Source organism: Physeter macrocephalus, chromosome 18 (assembly GCF_002837175.3).
Source record: "Physeter macrocephalus isolate SW-GA chromosome 18, ASM283717v5, whole genome shotgun sequence".
NCBI lineage: Eukaryota > Metazoa > Chordata > Mammalia > Artiodactyla > Physeteridae > Physeter > Physeter macrocephalus.
In genome coordinates this window covers 92571992-92597323 of record NC_041231.1, presented here as the reverse complement: position 1 = coordinate 92597323, position 25332 = coordinate 92571992, and the positions used below count along the sequence as shown (strand labels likewise).

General features: G+C 37.1%; 1 protein-coding gene across 10 annotated transcripts in view; it reads left to right on the top strand.

The window, feature by feature from the left end:
* Positions 1–25332, top strand: part of CDKAL1 (CDK5 regulatory subunit associated protein 1 like 1) — a 678378-nt gene that overhangs the window by 7284 nt on the left and 645762 nt on the right. For 7 of the 10 annotated variants that reach the window (XM_024121827.3, XM_024121823.3, XM_028479372.2 and 4 more), the window contains exons 3-4: positions 5789–5963; positions 7213–7325. In XM_024121827.3, the coding sequence (XP_023977595.1) occupies positions 5794–5963; positions 7213–7325 (283 nt within the window). In that variant the 5' untranslated portion in view covers positions 5789–5793. The remainder of the gene's footprint in view (positions 1–5788; positions 5964–7212; positions 7326–25332) is intronic. The other 3 variants (XM_055079731.1, XM_055079732.1, XM_055079733.1) reach the window with 2 other exon arrangements.

Here is a 25332-nt window from a genome sequence, read left to right as displayed (position 1 = left end):
AAAAAAAAAAAAAAAAAAAAAAAAATGTCAGTATTGTTCGTTATCTCTCTAGCTCTTAGAAGGCTTTCCTGCCTTGGGTAGGTTTCTGCTTTGTGGCAGGCAAGATGGCCCCCAGTATCCTCAAGTTGACAGCCTCCTAACTTAGTCACTTCAGTGAAAGAGAAGCCAGCTCTCCTGTTAGCCCTGGCATAGAAGTTCTCGTGATGATTCTGATTGGCTCGGCTTGTCATGTCCAAACCTGAACCAATCATTGTGGCCCAGAGGATGAATTACTCTGGCACATGGGTCTCATGTGCCATGGCTGCATCTGGGGAAGGAGGAGGCCTGTGACTGACAGTCCTACCCTGACCACATGGTATGGGTGTTCACTATAATTTAGACAGTTCTTGATTGATTGCCATCTGGGTTATTTCTGATCTTTTGTTCTTCTGAGCAATGGAAAGCTAGCTGAGATTTGAACACAGATTTGTCTGATTTACAGGGCCTAGTTTGTCATACTTGTAAAGAGTGCATTACAGCCAAGGGCACAAAATGAGCCTGCCTGGAAATACTCTGTTAATTGAAAGATGGGAATCTGACAAATGAAGAGAAGGAAAATTCATCAGAAAGGCTCGAGACCAGTGGAGAGCGTAGGACCCTTAACACCGGTTTAGGCGACCCGGATGAAAAGTGGTCATTCCGGGTAATTAAGTAGGCCGTAGAGTCTCGCACAGCACGTGGGCTCAGGCTCATCTGCCGTGGAGTCTTTGAGCTGCTTTGGGTAAGTTAGCTTCTCTGTGTTTTAGATTACTCTTCATTTTTTTTTATTTGGCTGTGCCACGCGGCTTATGGGATTTTAGCTCCCCGACCAGAGATGGAACCCAGGTCCTTGGCAGTGAGAGTGTGGGGTCCTAACCATTGGACAGCCAGGGAATTCCCTAGATTACTCTTTAAAGTGAGTGTAACACCACCACCTACCTCCCGGAGTTGTTGTGAATGGTTAATGAGATGACGCTGTGAAGCACTGGCTTCCTGTCTGGACACAGTACTAGTGGAGGTCTGCCAGTGAGTGTCCTCAGGTATTCGCAGACCTCATTTTCTCGTGCTTCACTTTATTGTGCTTCGCAGATGTTGCCTTTTTTTGTTTTTGCTTTTACACATTGAAGCTTTGTGGCAGCCTGGCATCCAGCATGTCTGTTGGTGCCATTTTTCCAACAGCATTTACTCTGTGTCTCTGTGCCACATTTTGGCTCGCAGTATTTCAGACTCTTTCATTATTGTTAGATTTGTTATGGTGATCTGTAATCATTTATCTTTGTTACTGTTGTAATTGTTTTGGGGCGCCTTGAACTATGCCTGTATGAGATAGCGAACTTAATTGGTAAATGTGTGCTCCTACTTACACCAACTGGCCCTTCCCCCATCTCTCCCCCTTTCCTCGTGCCTCCCTATTCCCTGAGACACACCAATACTGAAATTAGGCCAGTTAATAACCTGGCAGTGGCCTCTAAGTGTCCAAGTGAGAGGAAGAATTGCATGTCTCTCAGTTTAAATAAACTAGAAGTGATTAAGCTTACAGAGGAAGCCGAGATAGACTGAAAGCTAGGCTTCTTGTGCCAGTTAGCCAGATTGTGAATGTAAAGGAAGAGTTCTTGAAGGATATTAAAACAGATCCTCCAGTGAACACATGGATGATAAGGAAGCAAAACAGCCTTATTGCTGATATGGAGAAAGTTTGAGTGGTGTGGATAGAAGATCAAACCAGCCGCAACGTTCCCTTAAGCCAAAGCCTAATCCTGAGCAAGGCCCTAACTCTGTTCAATTCGGTGCAGGCTGATAGAGGTGAGGAAGCTACAGAAGAAAAGTTTGAAGCTAGCAGAGGTTGGTTCATGAGATTTAAGGAAAGAAGCCGTCTCCGTACGTAAAAGTGCAAGGTGAAGAAGCAAGTGCTGATGTAGAAGCTGCAGCAAGTTACCCACAAGGTCCAGAAGATCTAGCTAAGATAATTACAGTGGCTCAGTGCCTGGTTTCAAAACTTCAAAGGACAGACTGACTCTCTTGTCAGGGGCTAATACAGCTGATAATGATAAGTTGAAGCCAGTGCTCATTTACCATTCCGGAAATCCTAGGGCCCTTAAGAATTACACTAAATCTTCCCTGCCTGTGCTCTATAAATGGAACAACAAAGCCTGGATGACAGCACATCTGTTTATGACATGGTTTACTGAATATTTTAAGCCCACTATTGAGACCTACTGCCTAGAAAAAACATTCCTTTGAAAATATTACTGCTCATTGACAGTACACCTGGTCACCCAAGAGCTCTGATGGAGATATACAAGGAGATTAATGTTTTTCATGCTGCTAACACAGCATCTGTTCCGCAGCCCATGGGTCAAGTAGTAATTTTGACTTTCAAGTGTTATTATTGAAGAAATATATTTTATAAGGCTAAGCTGCTATAGATAGTGATTCCTCTGATGGATCTGGGCAAAGTAAATTGAAAACCTTTTGGAAAGGATTCACCATTCTAGGTACCATTGAGGACATTTGTGATTCATAGGAGGAGGTCAAAATTTCAACATTAACAGGAGTTTGGAACCAGTCGATTCCAACTTTCATGGATGACTTTGAGGGCTCCAGGTTTCGTAGAGGAGATAACTGCGGATGTGGTGGAATTAGCAAGAAAACTAGAATTAGAAGTGGAGTCTGAAAATGTGACTGAATTGCTGCAATCTAATGGTAAAACGTGGATGGATGAGGAGTTGCTTCTTACGGATAAGCAAGGAAAGTGATCTCTCGAGATGGAATCTACTTCTGGTGAAGATGCTGTGAAGATTGTTGAAATGACAACGAAGGATTTAGAATATTACGTAAACTTAGTTAATAAAGGAGAGGCAAGGTTTGAGAGAATTGACTTTAATTTCAAAAGAAGCTCTACTGTGGGTAAAATGCTGTCAAACAGCGTTGCATGCTTATAGAGAAACTGTTCATGAAAGGAAGAGTCAATTGATGAGGCAAACGTCACTGTTCTCTTATTTTAAGAAATTCCCACAGCCACCCCCCTTCAGCAGCCACCACCCTGACCAGTCAGTAGCCATCAACATGGAGGCAAGACCCTCCACCAGCAAAAAGATGATAATTCTCTGAAGGCTCAGATGGTGGTTAACTTTTTTTAGCAACAAAGTATTTTAAAATTAAGGCATATACATAGTTTTTTTTAGATACAATGCTATTTCACACTTAATAGGCTACAGTATAGTGTAAACATAACTTTTATGTGCACTGGAAAATCAAAAAATTCATGTGACTCCCTTTATTATGACATTCGCTTTATTGTGGTGGTCTGGAGCTGAACCTGCAGTTATCTTTGAGTTATGCCTGCATGTTTCATTTTTCAGGTAGCTTTTTTTCTTAAGTATTTTATTTTAACATAATTGTAGATTTACTTAGTTATAAAAATTATGTGGAGATGCTGTACACTTTACCCAAGTCTCCCCCAAAGGTAACATCTTGCAAAACTGTAATATGTACTGTATCACAACCTGGATATCGACATGATGTGGTCGATGGATGCAGAACATTTCCGTCACCACAAGGATCGCGCACACTGACCTTTATAGTCACATTCACTTTCCTCCCACTCCATCCTCTCCTTAATCACTGGCAACCACTATTTTGTCCTCCATTTCCATTATTTTGTTATTTCAGTCTCAAGTATGTTATATAAATGGAATCATACAGTAGGTAACCTTTTGCAATTGGCTCTATTCACTGAACATAATTCTCCGGAGATTCATCCAGGTTGTTACATGTGTCAGTAGTTCATTCCTTTCTGTTGCTGAGTAGTATTCCATGGTATTGGATGTGCCTCAGTTTACTTAACCATTCAACTGTTGAAGGGCATCTGGGTTGTTTTCAGGTTTTAGCTCTTACAAAGGAAGCTGCTGTAAATATTTATTTTAGGTTTTGTGTGACTGTCTTAATATTTCTCCTGGATAAACACCTAGAAGTACAGTTGCTGGGTTGCATTGTAGTTGCATGATTAGTTTAAGAAAATGCCAAACTGTTTTCCAGAGCAGCTGTACCATTTTATATTCCCACCAGGACTGTATGAGTGATCCAGTTTCTCTACATCCTTGCCAGCATTTAGTGTTGTCACTGTTTTTTATTTTAGTGATAGCTATGTAGTGTTATCTCATTGTGGTTTTAGTTTATATTTCTCTGATGGCTAGTAATGTTGAATCTCTTTTCATGTGCTTATTTTTCCCTCTGGATATCCTCTTAGGTGAAATATCTCTTTGTCTTTTGTTTATTTTCTAACTGAATTTTTTTCTTTTCTTTCTTTTTCCTTTCTTTTTTTTTACTCCTCTGTTTTGAGTTCTAGATACTAGTCCTTTGTCAGATATGTAGTTTGCAAATATTTTTTTCTCAGTCTACAGCTTGACATCTCCTCTCTCAAAAGGGTCTTTTGCAGAGTAAAAGTCTTTAATTTTGGTGATGTCTGGGCTTGTTAATTTTTCTTTTTATGGATGGTGCTTTTGGTGTCAAGTCGAAAAACAATTCACTTAGTTCTAGATCCAGAAGACTTTCCCTTACGATTTTTTTCTAAAAGTTTATAGTTTTGTTTTACATTTTAGTCCAGGATCTATTTGAATTAAGTTTTGTATAAGGTATGAGGCTTAGGTGGTTGTTCATTTATTTGTCTATAAATGTCCAGTTGCTCAAGCAGAAATTATTGAAAAGGCTATCTTTCCTCCACTGAATTGTGTTTTGCAGTTTTGTGTTTTTTTTGGTGTTTGTGTGGAGTGGAATGGTTATTGTGTAAAAGTTTTCTGTCCTGTTAGGCTGCCACTTTTCTGGTTCTTTGGCAACAGAACAGGCTTTTGTTTTGTTGAGGGCTTTTATTGTCTGCACCTGTTGGCATTTCTGGGTTGCTGGCTTCTTCAGCTCCAAGTCTGGGATACAGGAGGCAAAACAAAACCCAAGGAGCTCACCATGGTGGTGTAACTTGGGTTGCAAGGTCCCTAGCCGGTCTGCCTTCTCTCCATCTTTCAAAGTGTTTTTATGTTTATTTTACATATATGTCTGGAGTTGTAGTTGTACTTAGTGGGAGGGATAGGGAAAATATGTTTATTTCATCTTCCTGGAAGCAGTGTCCACATTTTCTTTTCTTAATTATAAAAATTTTGAACATTCAGGAAAGTAGAATTGGATACTAAACACCAACATGTCTATTTCCTAGATTTAAGAGTTGTGAATGTTTCCCCATGTCTTAATATATTTTTTATTGTTTTAAAATAAATTATAGATGTAATATTTACCTCCACATATTCAGTATGAATCTCTAAAAAATAAGATTTTAAACATAAAGACTATATATCTAATGATTTATAGCAATATCCAAATACTATCTAATACCCAGTTCATATTCTGATTTCCCTAATTGTTCCCAAAATGTCTTACAGTTGTTTGGACAAAGTAAGACCTGATCAAGAACATGAAGTGTGTTCATATTATCTTCTAAGTATCCTTTAATCTTGAACAGTTCCTTTCCTGCTTTTTTCTCCATGACACTGATTTGTTGAAGAAATAGTTCCAGTTGAACCCTGGAATGTCCCACTATCAATAAGACTTATCTGGTGTTTCTTTTACTGTATCTCCTGTATTTTCTGTAAACTTGAAGTTAAAATCTAAAGGCTTTGTTAGATTCAAGTTTGGCGAGAATATTTCACGGGTGACGTTATGTTAAACAGATTTTCTGAGGGACTCATACGCTTGAATCATTTATAACTTTTTTATGTGATAGAGAAGATGCCTTCTGCATCCTGTGATACACTCCTGGATGACATAGAAGATATAGTGTCACAAGAAGATTCAAAGCCCCAAGATAGGCATTTTGCGAGAAAGCATGTTGTTCCAAAGGTGCGAAGGCGAAATACCCAAAAATATTTGCAAGACGAAAACAGTCCACCAAGAGATAGGTAAGCTTTTCTTTTCTTTTGAAATTATATTCAGTATCATACCAGGGGAGAGGCTGGCACTACTGTATATGATATCCATAATGTCTCTTTTAAAAAAAGCTTTGAAATTTTGAGAGGAAATATGTAGTGTTTTTTTTTGTTTTGTTTTGTTTTTAATTTGAATGGTTTTAAATTTAGCAAAGTCATTGACTAAAGAAGAAAAAGATGTCAAATTGCATGTTTCTTAAAGGCAGGGCCTAGGGCAGTATTTGGCACAAAGATAGCTCCCCCCCTGCACCCTCCCCTGGCTGGATCTCTTTGCTGTTACAGTAGTTGGTGTGTAATTGTTACTTCCACATTAAAAATTTTATTGGAATTTGTGATTCTTATGAGATAGTGGTGGTTTGGGCATTTGGTTTTTCTTAGCAAATTTACAAATACTTGTGGATCATCTAAAGGCATTGGGCACAAATTATTGTGCTGTTTACACTGTTATATTAGGTCTCTAGTGAAATTCTAATACAACGTAGCCAGAGAGGAATATGCAGTTATATAGTTTTAATATGCTTATATTTGTTTACCTAGTAAATTGTTGAGAGTTTTAATACACTTGATGATTTTGTTTGGAACAGATTCATAAGGTGTATGAATTTAAAATTTGCTTATATTTTAGTGAAGTTTATTTGTCCTAAACATGTCGTTAAGGTAATGTCTACTTAGTTATTAATTATTAGGGCATTCCAAGTTGAAAGTCCTTTTACTTCCTTTGTAAAAATATTACATTTTTCAGAACTCTATTTTTATATATGGAATGCTTTGAATAGTGCTGTAGAGTGACAGATTTTCATTTTGATTCAGTTATTTATATCTGTAAGTTATAAAATAAAGATTGTAACTAGTATATAGTAGTCTTTAAGTGTATTTAACTTTATTTGCCATTGCTGCTAGAACCACTTTCTGTGCTATTGTTATTTGTACCTTTCCAGGAGTTGAACTTAGTGGTAGTATTTAGTAGTATTGAATTTAAAATACAACTCAGAGAAAAGATATTTTTTATAGAGTCTTAACTTAGAATTCTGTGCTGTTATTTTATCTTGTATTTAGATTTTTTGTGTAACAGCAGATTATGTATTAAGTTGGTGCATTTAATCAATAGCCTGTGAATCGATTGCAGTGAGTGAGTATTTTTGCATAATGGGCCCAGCAATTACCTAGTGCTTTTTATTTAAAAAATCCCTTAATGAGACTTTTTTTTTAAATTCATTAACAGCACTATTCCAGGCATACAGAAAATTTGGATACGAACTTGGGGTTGTTCTCATAATAATTCAGATGGAGAATATATGGCTGGACAACTAGCTGCTTATGGATATAAAATTACAGGTAATGAGATCTGTAATGTATTTTACTGATTAAATTTTTCAGAGCTAAGTTTTTTAGATATATCTATTCTAACTTCAGCAAGTAAAGGACATTTTAGCATAACTTGATGATTTTAAGGGAAAACAAAATGATACCTAATATATGTTGTCTAGATAACTAAAGTTGACCCTTGAACAACACAGCTTTGAGCTGTGTGGGTCCACTTATCCGGGGACCTTTTTCAATACGTACACTGTTATGTTTACAATCTGTGGTTGGTTGAATCCTAGGATGTGGAACCCTCGGATATGGAGGGCTGGCTATGGCACTTGAGGGTATGCGGATTTTGGTCTCTGCCGCAGGTCCTGGAACCAATCCCCTGCACATACTTAGGGATGATTCTCTCTCTCTCTGGGTGTGTGTGTGTGTGTGTGTGTGTGTGTGTGTGTGTGTATAATATTAAAAAAACAATTTTATTTTGAAATAAGTTTGGACTTACAGGAAAGTAGTAAAATTGAGAGTTTGTATATGCCCTTTATCCAGGTTCCCCTAATCTTAATATCTAACATAATTGTAGTATAATTAATAAATTGGGAAATTAGCGTTAGCGCAATACTATTATCTAAACTATAGATCTTGTTTGAATTTTGTCAGGTTTCCTATTTACATCCTTTTTATGTTCCAGGATCCAATCTAGGATCTCACCTTATGTTTATTTGTAATGTCTCCTTCGTCTCCTCCAGTCTGTGACAGTTGCTCAGTTTTTTCTCATCTTTTATGACTTTGACACTTCTGAAAGAAAATCGATTATTTTGTAGAATGTCCCTCACCTTGGGTTTGTCTGGTAGAGTAAGGTAATTATGATTACCTTAGATTAGAGTAAGGTAATTATGCATTTTTGGCAAGAAGAGCACAGAAGTGATATTATATCCTTCTCAGTGCATCACATCGGGCAGGGGGCTTCATGATGTTAGTATACTACCCCTTGTCTGTCAGATTTCTCCACAGTAAAGTTACTGTTTTTCTCTTTGTAACTAATAAATATCCTGTGTCTCCTCAACCTCTTGCCTAGTAATTTTAGTATTCGATAATTTTAGTATCTGTCGGTGGATCTTGTCTGCAACAGTTATTACTGTGATATTTGCTTAGTGGTGATTTTCTATTTTCTTCTTTTCTTCCACATATATTAATCAGAGTCTTCTGTAAGGAAGGGCTGTCCTTTCCTCCCCATTTTGTTTGTTGATATCAGTATGAACTCATGGATATTTATTTTATTCTATAGGTTATAGTTCAGAGCTATCATTATTTATTTTGTTTCTTGTATTGTTCCAACTTTGGCCATAGGACCTTGTTTAGGCTGGCTCCTGTGTCCTTCAAACATGCCCCCATTCCTTTTTGAGCACTTCCTTATTTTCTGGCACCACAAGATATTCTAGTGTTGTATTTTCCCTTCCCCAGCCTTGGAAGCAACCACTTTTCCAAGGAATCCTGACTCCTTTCATTAGGAGAATAGTGTTTAGAACCAGACCAGAGATCTGGGCACTAGTTGTGCTTACTGCTACTGTGAAGTATCAGTGCTTCGAGGTCCTCTCAGTGGACAGAGTTAGGAAATATATATGTATGTGAACTGGCACATACACACATCTGTATCTGTTTCTGTTGTATGTACATTAAATGGGAACATAATTTGAATGCTTTGTGAGAGGCCGTGAATGGTCCAGTGCTTTATATGTGTTATCATGCTTAGTCCTTGTGATAAAAGGACATATTAGCATCCATTCATATAGGTGAGAATGGAGAGGTTGTTTCTTACTTTAAATCACATGGGCGGTAAAGTCTGTTGCTCCAAAACATTGCTCTTGACCACTAGTCTATATCACATAGCAAACTGCCTTTGCATGTGTAGTTGGCCCGTCCTAGCTTCAAGATGGATGTGAGGAGAAGGGCAGATTGGAAAGTTATTCCTTTCATAGCATTGTTTCCTTCAATAAGTAAATAATTGTATGCCATTAACTCTGTTTTTGATAACTCATTCTTTTAAAAAAATTATTTATTTATTTATTTATTTATTTTTGGTTGCGTTGGGGTGTCGTTGCTGTGCGCGGGCTTTCTCTAGTTGAGGTGAGTGGGGGCTACTCTTCCTTGCGGTGCGCAGGCTTCTCATTTCAGTGGCTTCTCTTGTTGCGGAGCAAGGGCTCTAGGCCCGCAGGCTTCAGTAGTTGTGACACGCGGGCTCAGTAGTTGTGGTTCGTGGGCTCTAGAGCACAGGCTCAGTAGTTGTGGCACATGGGCTTAGTTGTTACACAGCATGTGGGATCTTCCTGGACCAGGGCTCGAACCCGTGTCCCATGCATTGGCAGGCGGATTCTTAACCATTGCACCACCAGCGAAGTCCTGATAACTCTTTTTTTTAAAAAATAAATTTATTTACTTATTATTTATTTTTGGCTGTGTTGGGTCTTCATTGCTGCACGCCGGCTTTCTCTAGTTGTGGTGAGCAAGGGCTACTCTTTGTTGCAGTGTGCAGCTTCTCATTGCTGTGGCTTCTCTTGCTGCGGAGCACGGGCTCTAGGTGCTCAGGCTTCAGTAGTTGTGGCACTCAGGCTCAGTAGTTGTGGCTCGAGGGCTCTAGAGCTCAGGCTCAGTAGTTGTGGCGCACGGGCTTAGTTGCTCCGTGGCATGTGGGATCTTCCCAGACCAGGGCTCAAACCCGTGTCCCCTGCATTGGCAGGCGGATTCTTAAGCACTGCACCACCAGGGAAGTCCTGAGATAACTCATTCTTTAGACAGCAAAATCAGTCTTAAAACAGGTAAAAACACTCAATCTGCTTTTAGAATTACTTTTCTGTGTTCATTAGTAATTTTTGTATAATTTAGCCTGTACTTACCTTAATACATTCTGATGGTGCAGTTTGAAAATTAAGAAAATAGCCTTTAAGATAACTTCCTAAGTATTAAAAAAATTCAGAGCTTGACTTATCCTAGGTGGTATTTAATATTTAACACATGTTAATTCATTTTAGCCTATTAGCAGGTTTTTAGTCTTATAACAGTACTCTTCTATGTAAAATAAGTCTTGATGTGTTTATACAAGAATATTAAACTTTGTTATGCAAACCTAATTTTTGTTTCTTATTTGGGAATAGTAAAAAGGGAAATTGGTTCCTTAATCACTTGAATGTGAAATTTATTTTTCTTGTTAATGTAGTTTATTTCTTTTATATGCCTGTATTATATGTATTCGTATTAATTTTACATACTGTTGATTTTACCCACTTCAGAAATTTATCAGTTTTAATTCTAGTCTGGCTACATGCAGTAGACTATAGGACCACTTTCTTTCTTGTCTAGATGCCATAGGCCCAGAAAATATAAACATTAGCTTCCTTAAAATATTTAAGAAGGAAATCTCTACAGGTCTTTCATTTAGGTTAGATATATGAATGATTTCTGGATACCTATGCCAGTGGTCTCTTTTGTTATTGTGGAATAATGGGAATTTATAAAAATTATTATTGCTTAATAGTTTATAATATTTCATTAATCACATGTAGACCAAAAATATTTTTAACTCTGTAATTGATAAGAATGAGATATATAATAGATTATGTATAATGTACACAGAGGTTACTGAAAACAGCATACAGAGAAATTCAGAAATCTCAGTTACCAATGGTAGATATTTTTACTATTTGGGGAAGAAAGAGAGATTAGGTATATACTTGAAATTGCTACTTCCAACTGTGTGAATCTAGGAATATAATTACTCCATAGTAAGACCTCACAGAGGCTTACTCAGAGAAGTAAATGCTTGTTTGTTGCCTCTTTCAAATCCTTTTTATTTTGAGTAAAAGGGTCGTTTATAACTTATAAGATAATGCCTGCTTGCTTCTCATTTCAAAGAATGAAACCTGCTGAGGAAAAATCATATCATTCTCTAAAACTCAGATACCTGTTTGCATGATAGAATTAAATTAGTGTTATGGAAAGCAGTTAAACTGTCCTTGTAGGTACAGTGGCTTTTTACAGAAGTATGATTTGAACACAAACATTTCATGAGTGTGTTCTTCAAGCGAGCAATTTTTATAGACTAACCCCATCCCCCCCCCAAATAATGCTGCTTTGGTTATTGTTTTTGGATTATTTCTTTTGGAATGTTGGTAAATTATTTTCATTGTCCTCATTGGTGGCAGATCTTTATATCTTGAGAATATATTTAGCGTTTGAATGGTCACAGGTCGTTTGAGGCCAAATCTGATGAACAAGTCTTGTGGTATGATACTTATATGTTGGCACTCTTCATTACTGTGACATAAAATAGAATACATGCTGACTTTTCTGATCTCTACATTCTAGTTTTCTTTTTCTTCTTTAAATAGAGCATGGAAACATTTAGTTTTTTTTTTTTTTAATCTCGTCTTTTCATGTCAACAGGAATCTCCTCTTGTGGTAGGAAGCACAAAACTGTGTTTCACCCATCAGCCTACTAAGTGGCACTGGTTTTGATTCTGTACTAAATTGTGTGTTATCCATACAAATTAAGTAGTGTTAATTTTGTTCTTGTTGTTTAAATCCTGAGCAATGTTTTCCTATGTTTGAGAGTGAACTTGCATGGTTGATTAGATTCTTCACCTTTTACAGAGATAAAGAGAAAATCTATTTCACTCTTGTGAATTCTAAAATACTTTGGCTCCAGATCCTGACTTTTTTAGCCTGGTATTATGTCAAAGTGAATGCCCAGTCATAGTTATTAATAACTTGCATGATAATCAAATTATTTTGATAAAAGTTTTAAGCTCAATTTTCTCACTGGTAGAGGCGGGGAGACTTCACCTTTTTTTATCGTCTTTCTCTGGGAACTTGCGATCATTTTTCATCCTGTTCCACTTTTGGCCTGACCTTTTCAGGTCACTTAAACTTCTTGTTTGCATTTCTTGTAGCATGTAAGTGGTAGTACTTCAACTCACATATAGTTGCAGTAATTTTTGCGAATAAATGCTCTGGAGTGCTCAGTTGTATTAAGATGACCAGTCTTTTCAAAATTGCTGGCATTCTGATACTGAACAACTTAAAAATATTTTTTAGTTTTAATATTTTAGAATTTCTTTTCTAGGCCTTACTAATATTTTCTACGGTCAGTGTTCCGTTCAGCCCAGCCGCATATTTGTCACTGTCTTTACTCTTTACTCCGTCTTTTTGCACCTCCGACCTTTATCTGGAATATTTCTGCCTAAAGTACACCCTTCAAAATATTTTAGAATTTTCATGAGTGACAAATTTACAGAGACTAACAGATTTTCGTAAACTTCACTTTTGCTTAATTGCTCAATGATTCATATTGCCCTTTGAGATTCTGTAAAACTTTTTTGATAATTCATTTAGAAATAGCCTGTGTTTAAACTTTTTTATTTTTTAAGAAAATGGGCAGATGAGTAATTACCATGAAAGCTTCACTTAAAAATCTGTTTTTTCGCATTGTTGTCTCTGATTTTGAGGAAAAAACCTTTTTTCAGATGTTGACACTGGAACATGTAAAACAATGTTGGCTCTTTTTTGGCTGTTAAAATTCTAGTTGGTTTGGATTAAAGACATGATGTATTTTTAGCTCTTGGACAGTAGATGGCAGTATTACATTACATGATCACTGCATCTATGCCATTAATATGAAAAGTGAATTTTGTGTTACAAATAGTCTTCTAATAAAATTATTAGAAGTCATTAAATTAGTTAACACTTTATTTTATTCTGATTTATTGCTCTTTAAACTTTTTAGTAGTACTTATACAAGAGTCAGACAAATTGACCTTTTCAGAGGCAGCATGACCTGACTCAGATCCCCGCCCACCACATGTATGCCGGAGACCCTGCGTGAAATGATTCGCCCATTGCTTGCTGCTTGACATCGTCGTTGCTCTGTTGCCCTGACTGTGCTTGTTCTAGAATGCGGTCATTGTCCTTTTGCCCAGAAGAGCATGCTGAAGTGGGAGTTTTTGAATCTGAGGACAAACATTTGATACCTTTACCATTACATTGCTTTCACGCTTAACTAAAAACTAACCTTTACATAAGGTGCATCTTGAGTAATCCCCAAATCTATGAACATATATTAAGGTTAAAGAGGTTTCATATTAAAGGAGAATGGAGTAAATTACAGCACTTTAAAATTTCCCAATCATTCCCACTTTACCAGCATCAAACACATGTTTGATGGTTAATTCAAGATGATTTGAATGTCCAGGCATTTGCAGAGACTTTCCTTTTGGTTATTCCTTCATTGTAGCTTGGTGATTCTCAAATTTAACAGTTTCTAAGAATTCTTGCACTGTGTTATATACACAGATTCTTGTATGTCATATATATGGGTGATTTAAGGGCTTTTTGTGTATGCGTGTGTGTTGTGACTATACCTCTGGTCACCTAATCTGATTATTAGCTGTAACTGCTTGTACAGCTGTATCTCCGCGTGCAGTGCCACCATTGAGCTTACTTCCTCTGCTTAGAGACGGAGAGGGTGGTACCTCATCTACTTCCTGTCTTAGGGTAATTTATCTTCTTTTTACATGTTCTCTCCCATGGTGTGTGAGTTCCTTCTGTCTTAATCATCTTTACCTTTGGCATCTCAGAGACACTGTTGCTTAGTGATTAAGAGCAGACAGTAGCCAGCTGTTAATATTGAGCCAGACTGTAAAGCCAGCTACTGCCATGTATTAGCTTTATGACTTTGGGCAAATGACAATACCTCTGTGCTTCAGTATCCTTATTTATTTAATGAAGATGACTACAGCAGTCCTTTCTAAAGATTAAATATTAGTATGTACAAACGTGTTCCATGTGTGTCTGGTATTATCATCTGCATCGTCAAACTCAGTACCTGTCACACAATAGGGATTCAGATGTTTTGTGTGTGTGCATTAGTGAACAAGTAAAAACAGTGTTTTGACTATAATGTATTGAAGTAGTTTTAGTCTTTCTTTATAGCAGAATACAAATCAAAGTATACTCTAAAGTTTAAATAAATGTGGTATATGGTATGTGTGTGAGTCCCTTGAGTTTTTCAGTAGAATCCTATTTAGTGGCTGTCAAGTCCAGTCTTCATGGTCCTGACATGTCTCAGATAAGATCCTCGTACTATCACTTTACCTGACATGGACACTACAAATTATATTGAATCAGAAATCTAATTTAATCCATTCTTATTAAATTGGAAGCAGTAATTGCTTTCAGTTTAATGGGATTGAATTCAGTATTAGGAATTTTGATGTTCCTTCAAACATAATAAAATTCGGTTTTATATATATATTTCCATGTATTTGTGTGTATGCCTGTGCATCTGCAGAGAGAGAAGTGATCTTGGAGCATTGCTTGTATTCAGATGAGTTATTTGCAGCGATTGGTAAGGGGGCATAGTACAGGGTGGCAACGAGAGTGGCACTGCCTCCTTCTTTTTTCCCTTTCTGCCCAGGGAGAAAAGCAGAGAGAATTAAAACTAAGGGCTTTCAAAGTGGGATTTTCATCCATTCAGAAATAGGGGAGGGAAATCAAGGGTCTCTAGAGAAGATCCAGAATGTTGTTTACTCTTGAGAGGGGCGCATCCAGCGCTCCCGGTGATGAAAAAAGAGCTGTGGGGTGAAAGGGAATCCTTTAAAAATGTGTGCTTAGCTTGTTTATATTCAGGCTTTCCCACTGAATCATTTTTAGAAATGGCTAGGTTTACCAATTTTTATGTCTTATACTGTGCTTTTTCTTGAATATGTTATGAACAAGAGGTGAGGCTAATTAATGAACATTTCTGAGTTAATGTCTAATTATTGCATTTGATCGTGGAGTTCTGTTTCACAGAAGATGTAGTACTTCTGGCCCATCCCTCTGGCTTGCTCTTTGCTTTTACTCTTTCAGTGTTTTCAGTAACCATTTTAGCTACCATCTTATCAGCTGTTGTCTTCTTTCTTTCTTTTTAATTGAGTGGCAGTGTGCAGTAATTTAGGATGGGTTTATTACATATTAACTGATTTTGAAGTCTGCTTCATGAAAAACTACTCGATGACTGCACTTTGAGTAAAATTCATAGTAACAAATGAATCAAAGATAAAAGATGATTGAGAATATTTTCTTTTTTCCATGTGAGAGCTGAGTTGTTAGCTAGCTTACAAAAATAAGGGAGCTGTGAGGGTGTTCTAGAATAACTATGTTATGGTCTCATAAAAACTATTCAGGAAATCAGTGAAAGAGGTAAAAGTAGAAGACATTGAAAATGCTATACAGACATCTAAATAGGAGATCAAATTAAGGCAAAGAAGCTTTAGGGAGAATATTGGAAGCTTATCATTTCCATCTCATTTGTAGCAGCTTTTTATCTGTGTCTTAGGTAAGTTGCAAATTGCATGCAAGCCATAAACAAGGGCTGTTTTTTTTTCCTGAGGAAACAAATGAGAGAAGGCTTTGCAGTTTTCAGTGAAGGTTTTTTCTTTTAGCCTAGAGGTAGGAAGAATACTGTATTAGATAAAGAGTTTTTGTGTTCGTGAAATGTAAACAGCTGTGAGAGTGTAGTCAGCGTTTGTATGTTCTTCATGTAGTAATTTAAACATAAATATCTTTTCCTTGCAAGTATATACAAAAAACATTGTACAAATAAAATTTTGTAAAATCTTATTGAAGAATTAATGTTGAAATTTAAAAACTAGCAATTTCAAGATACTGATGACTCAACCATTCTTAACTGAGGGATATTTGAGTCAGGCATTAACATTTTCTGAGCCTCAGTTTTCTTTGAAATGAAATGGTGCTCTGCCAACCTCATGAAATTGAAATGAAAACATATAAACATGAGGTCACATTTTAGTTTTTGAAAATATTTATGTTTTAAAATGAATAACTCATTTATTACACCTTAATGTTATTAAATTGTAAACTGCTGTATTTTTAATTTCTTGCTTTGATCTCTTTCATCACATTTAAAGATATTTTTGTACAATTTAGAAGCTCAATTCCTAAATGTACCAAAAGGTGGCACTGTTTACATATATATAATATTTTGCTTTTTGATGAAAAAATGTGTTGCGTGTTTTATCTGCAAATGTATTAAATTGAGGTTATATTTTTTTAATGTTTAATTTTCTGTTTTGTAAATGGATTTTTAATTCATGTAAGGTTTACTAGGACCAGGTTACATTTTTTTTTGGAACTGGTTTGGAAATTCAGGTATTTAACAGTCATCGTGTAGACATAGACTCCTGTATAATCCGATATAATTAATGGTAAAACCTTGTATTAATGTGACAGCTAATGTTTCATGGAAAACATAGTTGCTTTTGTATAGCAAAAACCATTAATTTTTTTAAGCCTCTAAAAACTATCCAGTGATTAAAACATAACAGCCATAAATAAATGATTTGTGTGGCTTTTAGGTCACACCACATAGGTTTATCCATTCTGGAATGTTACTTTATGGTAAAAGTACCTTTGAAAATTTAGAAAAATCTTTCATTGCTTGAATTTCCTACTGGCAGTAGTGAGATGAAAGGAGAATCTAGGTTCTGTGAAGAGCTTCTCTAGGTGAAGAATGCAAAAATTAGATAATATGAATTGGACTTGAAGTGAGGATTATTTATATAAAGGATGTGGTGCATACATTTCCCATACAGTTAGGTGAAAACCTCTCCGATTGTTTATTCATGGAGCATATTACATCCAATGTAGTTTATGACCCCAGAAGATAATACAATTAGTATAGTTTTATGTCCAATAAAAGCTATCTATAGTTGTTTTTTAATATAAACAGAATTTGTCAGTGAGTTTTACTGGATGTAGAACAGCACAAAATGCTTCTGTTACTAATATAAAATGCTTGACTCTTGTTTTGGGTGTAAGATTTAAAAAATCTGAGATAATTTCAGGTGTGCTTCCACTGTTTCCTTTATTTAAAAGCAGAAAATGTTTGAAGTCAACGTAACTTGTACATTTCAGTTTTTGTTATTTTCTTCTGAAGTATCTCTTTTTAAGGTACTAATCCTTAGAAATAAAAAGTTAACATCTTCCTCTATTAAAAACTCATCCTTATAACTCTGAAGTGACGGTCTCAGTTACTAAATGTATGTAGTTTGGGGGAAGTGAAGACACAATTGGCAGTTAGAGGGGTTCTTTTATGTTCATGAGAGTGTATGTGCTTATATTTAAATGTTCACTCTTATTGCTGCTTTTGTTGATGTTAATAATAATATATATGTGATTTGTCTGAATTGTTTAAAAATGCATAATTAAAGGAGGATTTGATTATTCAGCACCCGTTTCAGTAGCTAAAGGCTATCACTTAGACATTTTCTTCCAGTATTTGACAATTGTTCTGTGAGCTATGAATAGTATGAAAAATTGAAGGAAAGCATTGTGACACAATACTTTAGAGCCCATACTCTTAGGATATTCTTATTGTAGAGATTAATGGAGTGTTTTAATTATTTAGCAAGAAACAGATCTGTTTTTTAACCTAGTCTTTTTTTAGATGTAAAATTCTAGGGATTTGGTAAATAACAAAGATTATTTTCCTAAATAACAAAGATTATTTTCCTAAATGACTTTGTGTTTAGGGATTTTTGTAAGGAAATTAGAAAGTGCAAAAATGCACTCAGAATAACTTTTTAAAAAGCATGAAACTGAGAAAGACAGCTAAGTGTCCCCAAAATGCTTTCAACAGGTCCCCACCCCCTGCTCCTCCCCAGGCTCCCCATAATGGCAAATGTGCTTCTCAGGGTAGGACCTGAAGTAGTAAAATGTGATATTATACAAGCAATATTTTTTTCCTAAAATACTTAGGAAATGTGATTGTGATTAAAAAAAATCCAATCAATCAGCATTATATATTCGTATAAAAAAAGATCTATCGTGCAGATTTTGTCTGGCTCCTTTAGACGCCTTATAATAATGTGCTAATTTATGCTGATGATCTTACCTTATGACCCTTCTGTGTGGCCTAGATAGGTTAATATGTTATAGCTTTTAAATTTTAGTCATCTGTGTTGGTTGAATATGCTTGTTAGTCCAAAGCACCACTCACCAGTCTATGTCAAGGACTGGAAAAGAACAAGAAAAATTTATCTCAGAATCAGTTTCTTTAAGCATGCATTAGTAATGGAGGAAATTACATAATAGACATAATGTATTTTTATTCTTTCTATAAAAAGTCTACTCGGAGGGATTTTTTTTCCTTCTCATATTTAGCCCTTTATCTGAAAGTGTAATATGTCCCTTTAGCTTTGCCTTGAAATTGTTGTCCTCCGTTTTTGGTTCTCATCTTGATCTAAAAGACACTGATCACCTCAAATGCTTGAAAAACGTGGGGTAATTTTAAAATTAGCACACTTGGCCTCACTGAGTAAGTATTTCTCAAACCTCTCTGAGCCTGTGATTCCTTGTCTCTAAAATGGGTTACAGGGTTGTTGTGAAAATTAATAAATGGTTGATAAATGTTAGCTATTATTATATTAAGTATTAATAAAGGAAAGTCACCATTATGTATGTTTTAATTTTGAGTCTCTGAAATGAATGGTAACTTAATGAAATTGAATTTAAATATGTGTTTTATTTATTTTAATCTATTTAAATGTCTTTTAGTTTTATGTATTTCTCTCTTGCACATCTTTTTCTGATGGTGACTGTTAATTGGGAAATGAGAATGGGATATTGAAGTAATGTATAATAGATGGCTTCCGAGGGGGAACCAGTGAGGCAAAATGGAGTGATTTCACAGAAGGAATAAGGGATTAGAAGTTGGAAGATTGGAGGTCTTGCTTTAAAGGTGACATGGATTGTTAGTGAACTTATCTCTTTTTTGTCTTCTTTTCTCCTTTTTTTAAAAAAATGTATTTTATATTGGACTAGAGTTGATTTACAATGTTGTGTTAGTTTCAGATGTACAGCAAAATGATTCCGTTATACATATACGTAAATCTTATTTTTGACTTTTTAATTCTTGCCTGTGAAATAACCCATTTGACTGTTGCAGTAATATGAGGGTTGGGTGGGCAGGTCATGTTTTTTTACCTTTCTCTCACTCTGAAAGAGGTGCAGCACTAGGTTAAGAAATATCAGGTGTGAAATCCTTCTCCAGCATTTCTCATTCCGTTTCTCCTTATCCCATCTCCCCCAGCACACCTCCAAAGTAGGCTTTTCCTTAACACACTATTACGACCAAGAGTATCTTTATCTCTGCTTGTAGCACTCATTAGACTCTACTGGAATTATTTGTTTACATAACTTTCTCTCCTGTAAGACTGAATTTGAGTACAGAGAGAACCCTTTTTTCTTGTATTCTTTTTTTTTTTTGTGTGTGTGTGTGTGGTACGCGGGCCTCTCACTGTTGTGGCCTCTCCCGTTGCGGAGCACAGGCTCCGGATGCGCAGGCTCAGCGGCCATGGCTCACGGGCCCAGCCGCTCCGCGGCATGTGGGATCTTCCCGGACCGGGGCACGAACCCGTGTCCCCTGCATTGGCAGGCGGATTATCAACCACTGCGCCACCAGGGAAGCCCTTGCTTGTATTCTTAGTAACTATTACCATATTTGGCCTGTAATAAGCACTTGGTTCGTGTTCGTTGAATGAATTTATATCGATGTTCATGTCATTCATGAGAAACAGGTAAAATTTACTGAGTGATTCCATGGAGTACAGAGGTGGTTTCTCATTTGTGTTGCCTTTACCATTAGGTGTAAACCACCGATGTTTTCTTACCACCTGAAAGAATTAAATTTAGCATTTTTCTAGGTCAAGTAGTCTTTTATAAGTTTTTGAGACCCTTTTATGAGCCTGACCACAGTAAGTGGCCTTGTCAGTGCTTTACAAATGTTGTGATTCGTGGGCACCTGAAGTATAGATTTCCTGCTTAAAGTGACTGAACAGAATAGGCACATTGTTCTTTGTTAGTTTCCTCAATTGGTTCTTGTAGTTTTCCTGTTTCTACTGGTGATACCTTGAGGCATCTGGCCTGTGTTGAGTATTTCTTCCTGACTCATCATTCCTTCTGCCGCCTGCCAAAGAAATGCTTTTACTTTGGTCAAGAACATTGGGAGTGAGTTAGATTTCATTATGGGGTAGGTCATGGACCACCTGATAAGTTTAAGCGTGTCATGCTAATTAGCATTGACTGGCTGCCACTAGAATGCTTAATTCTGGTGTTCTGCCTTTTAAACCTGCAGGTGTTATGGAGGATGGAAAAATCCTTTATCTGAATATGAAACTAGGCACCAAATTTGAAGACTTTTCCCCCACTCCCAGTATGATTTTACTTTATGTGACGTTCCAGTAGACTGTATTATATTTACTTTTATATAATCTTTCAGGATTGTTAGAAGTTTTTCCTTAGGTATATTTAAGTCACTGCTTTTTAAGATAATTTAGAAAAGAGGAATTGAGGGTTGGCAATTAAAAAGGAAGAAAAATGGCTCATAGATCGTATGTAGAGGTTTTAACCTTTCATCCTGGAAGAGAGCGACACTTTGGGGCACTAGTGCTTATCATCTTGTATCTGAGAGCTGGGAGGCAGCTGAGATCTGTGCTGGAAGGTCCCTGGGACCCCCCAAAATAGGAATCCTTTGCAGCAAGAAAGGAATCTATTGGACTTACAAATGTTTGGACACATTCTTAGAATGCATTTTATCTGCTGCAAGCCAAAAGAAGTTTACTCACATTTGAATGAAGCTGTAGAAGGGAAATCCTGAATTTTCTCAAAAGCAGGGGAGGTTAGAGAACCTTAAAAGCGCAGTATCCATCCTTACGAACTGAAAGTAAAGTGTCACTTATTGTCCTTTCTTTTAGTGCAATGTCTTTATTAGACTGTAGTAAATTTTACAGATATTGATAGGGGCTTCCATGGGTTCTTTTTCTACCTTTGGTCTCCCTGTCCTATCTTCCAATTAGATCTTAGATTCCCTCAAATACATTATCCTGCTATGGAAATCTTTAGGAATATTAGCCCCTTGATTGGGGAGGGACTACTTTCCACTTATATTTCTCGAAAGGGAAACGTACATAAATGTCTAGAAAGAGTTGTGTTGAGCTTAAAGAATAAGTACTAAAGGTGGGAGAAAGAACAAGAAAAACTCAACGTTAAAGCAGCATCTATTGAGTTAGACTCTGTGCAAAGCTGACCAACTTGCCTTGTGATCTTAGTCAAGCCATTTAATCCTTCAGTTTACTTACATCTCAAATGAGTGAGTTGAACTCCAGTGCTCTCTGGTTCTTTATAAATTCATTCATTCATTAGATACTCATCGTGTGCCTGTGGTGCTGTGTATTCATCAGTGAACAAGGCAGATACGGGCTCATCCTTGTACGAAGACTTCTGTTTCCCCTGTCTCTGCTGACCTTTTTCCCGTTCTTCCCTTACCTAGTAATTGGGTGGATAATGAGGAAATGAAGCAGTTTGAAATGATTAATTACAAATTTGGGGACCCTGTCTGCTTATTTATGTACAAAATGGATCAGTATTTTTTTGGGAAAAAACAGCTTGTAAAGATGATAGTTTATATATGTTAAAAAGGTTAATGAAATGAAGAAGTGAGTTATCTGTTAGTGGAAATAATTGGGTGACTTAGGAGTGAGAGAAGTGAAAGAGAATGATCTTGTTTAGGTGTGCCAGGTATAAATGGAAAAGATTTATCCCTGACGTTGGAAAGTAATTTAAAAAAACGTATTTGAGATTTTTGGGTGTAGTTACGCGGTTGTATATGTCGAAGGTCAGATGTAATTTTTTTGGGCAGCGGGGGTGGAGGGACTCTCTTTGGTTTGAGTCAGCTCTAGTGTCTTGAGCTTTATGCCTTTAGTCTGGAGAGCTGAAATTTATTATCTCACAGAAGGGGAAAATAATTTGAATAGAGTTAATTGAAATGAAAGGAGTAAATTTTTTTTTTTTTTTAAGATTTAATCTTATTTATTTCTGGCTGCATTGGGTCTTTGTTGCTGCACATGGGCTTTCTCTAGTTGCGGCGAGCGGGGGCTACTCTTTTTTTTTTTTTTTTTTTTTTTGTGGTACGCGGGCCTCTCACTGTTGTGGCCTCTCCCGCCGCAGAGCACAGGCTCCGGACGCGCAGGCTCAGCGGCCATGGCTCACGGGCCCAGCCGATCCGCGACATGTGGGATCTTCCTGGACCGGGGCACGAACCCGTATCCCCTGCATCGACAGGCGGACTCTCAACCACTGCTCCACCAGGGAAGCCCAGGGGCTACTCTTCATTGTGGTGCGCGGGCTTCTCATTGCAGTGGCTTCTCTTGTTGCGGAGCACGGGCTGCAGGTGCGCGGGCTTCAGTAGTTGTGGCACGTGGGCTCTAGAGTGCAGGCTCAGTAGTTGTGGCCACAGGCTTAGTTGCTCCGTGTCATGTGGGATCTTCCTGGACCAGGGCTCGAACCCATGTCCTTGCATTGGCAGGCGGATTCTTAACCACTGCGCCACCAGGGAAATCTCTAAAGGAGTGAATTTCTACTTAATTAAGAAATACACTGAGACATCCAAAATGAAGAAAACTCCCATATCTGGCTTCTGGATCTAAAATGATACTCTAGTCTGTGTAGGTTGGTTCAAGAGCATTTAACTCTGTTGGAGGCAGCCAGGTTAGCTTTGTGGAATTTAAAACTCTGACTTTTCCCTAGATACTGATGAAAGCAACTAAATTTATTGATTATTAGGGAGCGAGAGTAAGTTCAATTTTCTCCAGACTTATGACAATTAGAGGTTGGTTCTAGCATATCTAATGCTTCAGTTTCAAGGCTACCTCTATTTGAGAGCTGTTTTGGGGAGATAACCTCGTAACACATACATTTTAATGAGTACATTACTTTTACCACCTGCTGAAGTCGACTTGGAGTGACTACTGACCTGAAGTGAACGCCTGTGTTCAATATTAATACGCCACGTCTGGATCCAGACAGCAATCTTTCATTTTGACATGCACATAGTCAAAGTAAATTAATGTTTAAAACCCGAGCACTTTAAGTTCAGTCAGTGTGTGCATTCCATAATAATCCTTCAGAAGCAGTTTACATAGAAATGCTGCGTGCTTTCTTATACTTTATTTATCATACATACAGGTCCACATTATAGTATTCATAACAAGATTTATCCATTGCTATTTTTGTGACTCACTTGTCTTGCGGTGGCTAAAGAAACTAATTATTTTAGGATTTAGTCTTTGCATGTTTTAAGTAAAATTACACTGTTTTATATATTCATGCCTGGCAAGATAGTAGCCTCATTTCAGTTATCTTATTTTTAGATTTTTTTTATTAACCTAGTTCCTTCCTTTATTTCTGCTCAAATCACACATTTTTGAAAGTATAGTAATTTTTAATAAACTAGGCCTGGAAATAATGCATATTTATGACTTTATGTATCAAGGATATTGCTGGAGGATTTTTCTTTTCTTCCTTACGTGCCGTTTTCTAACCTTGCTTTTATTGGTTAAAAAAACATTCACGGCAGATGTAGTAATGGGAAAATTATATTAACATTTAAGTATTAAATTAGCCTGTAGCCAGAGTCTCCTACTAATATGATGACATTTAGTGAGTTCAGGATTTTAAGGACCACACTGCACAACTCACTGTTGCACATTTCCTGTTCGCGTTTTTTGAAAAGTATGTTAGACTTGCCTTTTCAGATTGAAAATTTCCATTGTGGAATCCAATGTTGTTGTTTTTTTACCTTGCTTGTCAGTGTTTGTTATTTATGTATTAAGAATATGTGTATAGTGACCATAATGAGAATAGTATGTGATTGGCGCTGTCTGCAAACAAGACAGTTTTCATAACACTTTTACAGCTTAATTTCAAAGAAAAATCTCAAGTTATATTTATTAGCAAACATATTTCAGCTAGGGAGTTTCTCATCCTCCAAAAAGGTGGCAGATGGAAGTGAACCTAATATGTGTTAAAAGAAAATACGCTGCATTTACTTTAAATTTTATCTCTTACATCAGCATGATGCTATTTATTTAGTCTTAGAGTTAAAATAAATGCCATACTTTTTTTTTTTTTTTTTTTTTTTGTGGTATGCGGGCCTCCCTCTGTCGCGGCCTCTCCCGTGGCGGGGCACAGGCTCCGGACGCGCAGGCTCAGCGGCCATGGCTCACGGGCCCAGCCGCTCCGCGGCATGTGGGATCCTCCCAGACCGGGGTGCGAACCCGGTTCCCCTGCATCGGCAGGCGGACGCGCAACCACTGCGCCACCAGGGAAGCCCTAAATGCCATATTTTTGCTGTAAAAGTCAAAATTAGATTTCTTCTATGTCCGACAGAATTAATTTTCTGTTCAGAATTAAATAAAATATTTGGTTTAGGGCATAGACCATCAAATAACAACTGTTACATTACACTTCATACAGTTTTAGTGTCCTGGATCTTGGATATTCCTACATCAGAAAACTATGTGCTTTACCCATGGTACAGTGGGTTTAGATTGGATTTGGAAGCATTGTACAGAGAATACCTATTGTTTCCCTTGAATGATGTATGCCCTACAGACGTGACCTTTGTGACCCACCGCTCTTGGCAGTGGTCATGGATTTGCACTGATGTGAGCACAGTCTTTCACTGGGTCCTGTTTGCAGTTCTCACGTGTGATGGCTGGCTGGCAGAATTAAACATCTGCCTTGTGGCTGCAGAAGGCAGTGTGACTGGCTGGTTCAAATTTACAACACTGGCTTGTTGAGTATTATGCTGTCACTACCTGAATTAACTAGCTGTGGATAAAGTGTCTGTACCATGTGAACATGCTCATTTTTTGTTCTGCTGCGTGGGGAATTTTTGTCCTGTAAGTTTTCGTAAGAGGTTATATGAGTTTGGATTAACTGGAAGGTCAGCATTTTAGCACCACCTCTCTCCCAGAGACTTTTGTTAGTGATTTCTACAAAAAGAGACTGTGTAAGAGATTATATGATCAGGCCTATTATTCCTGATCTGATTTTAATTTGCTTACTTTTATAATTTTTCTACAAAAAGAAAAAACCAGCCATATTCTGCCTCTAGAATGTTAAGGAGTTTAGCTAGAAC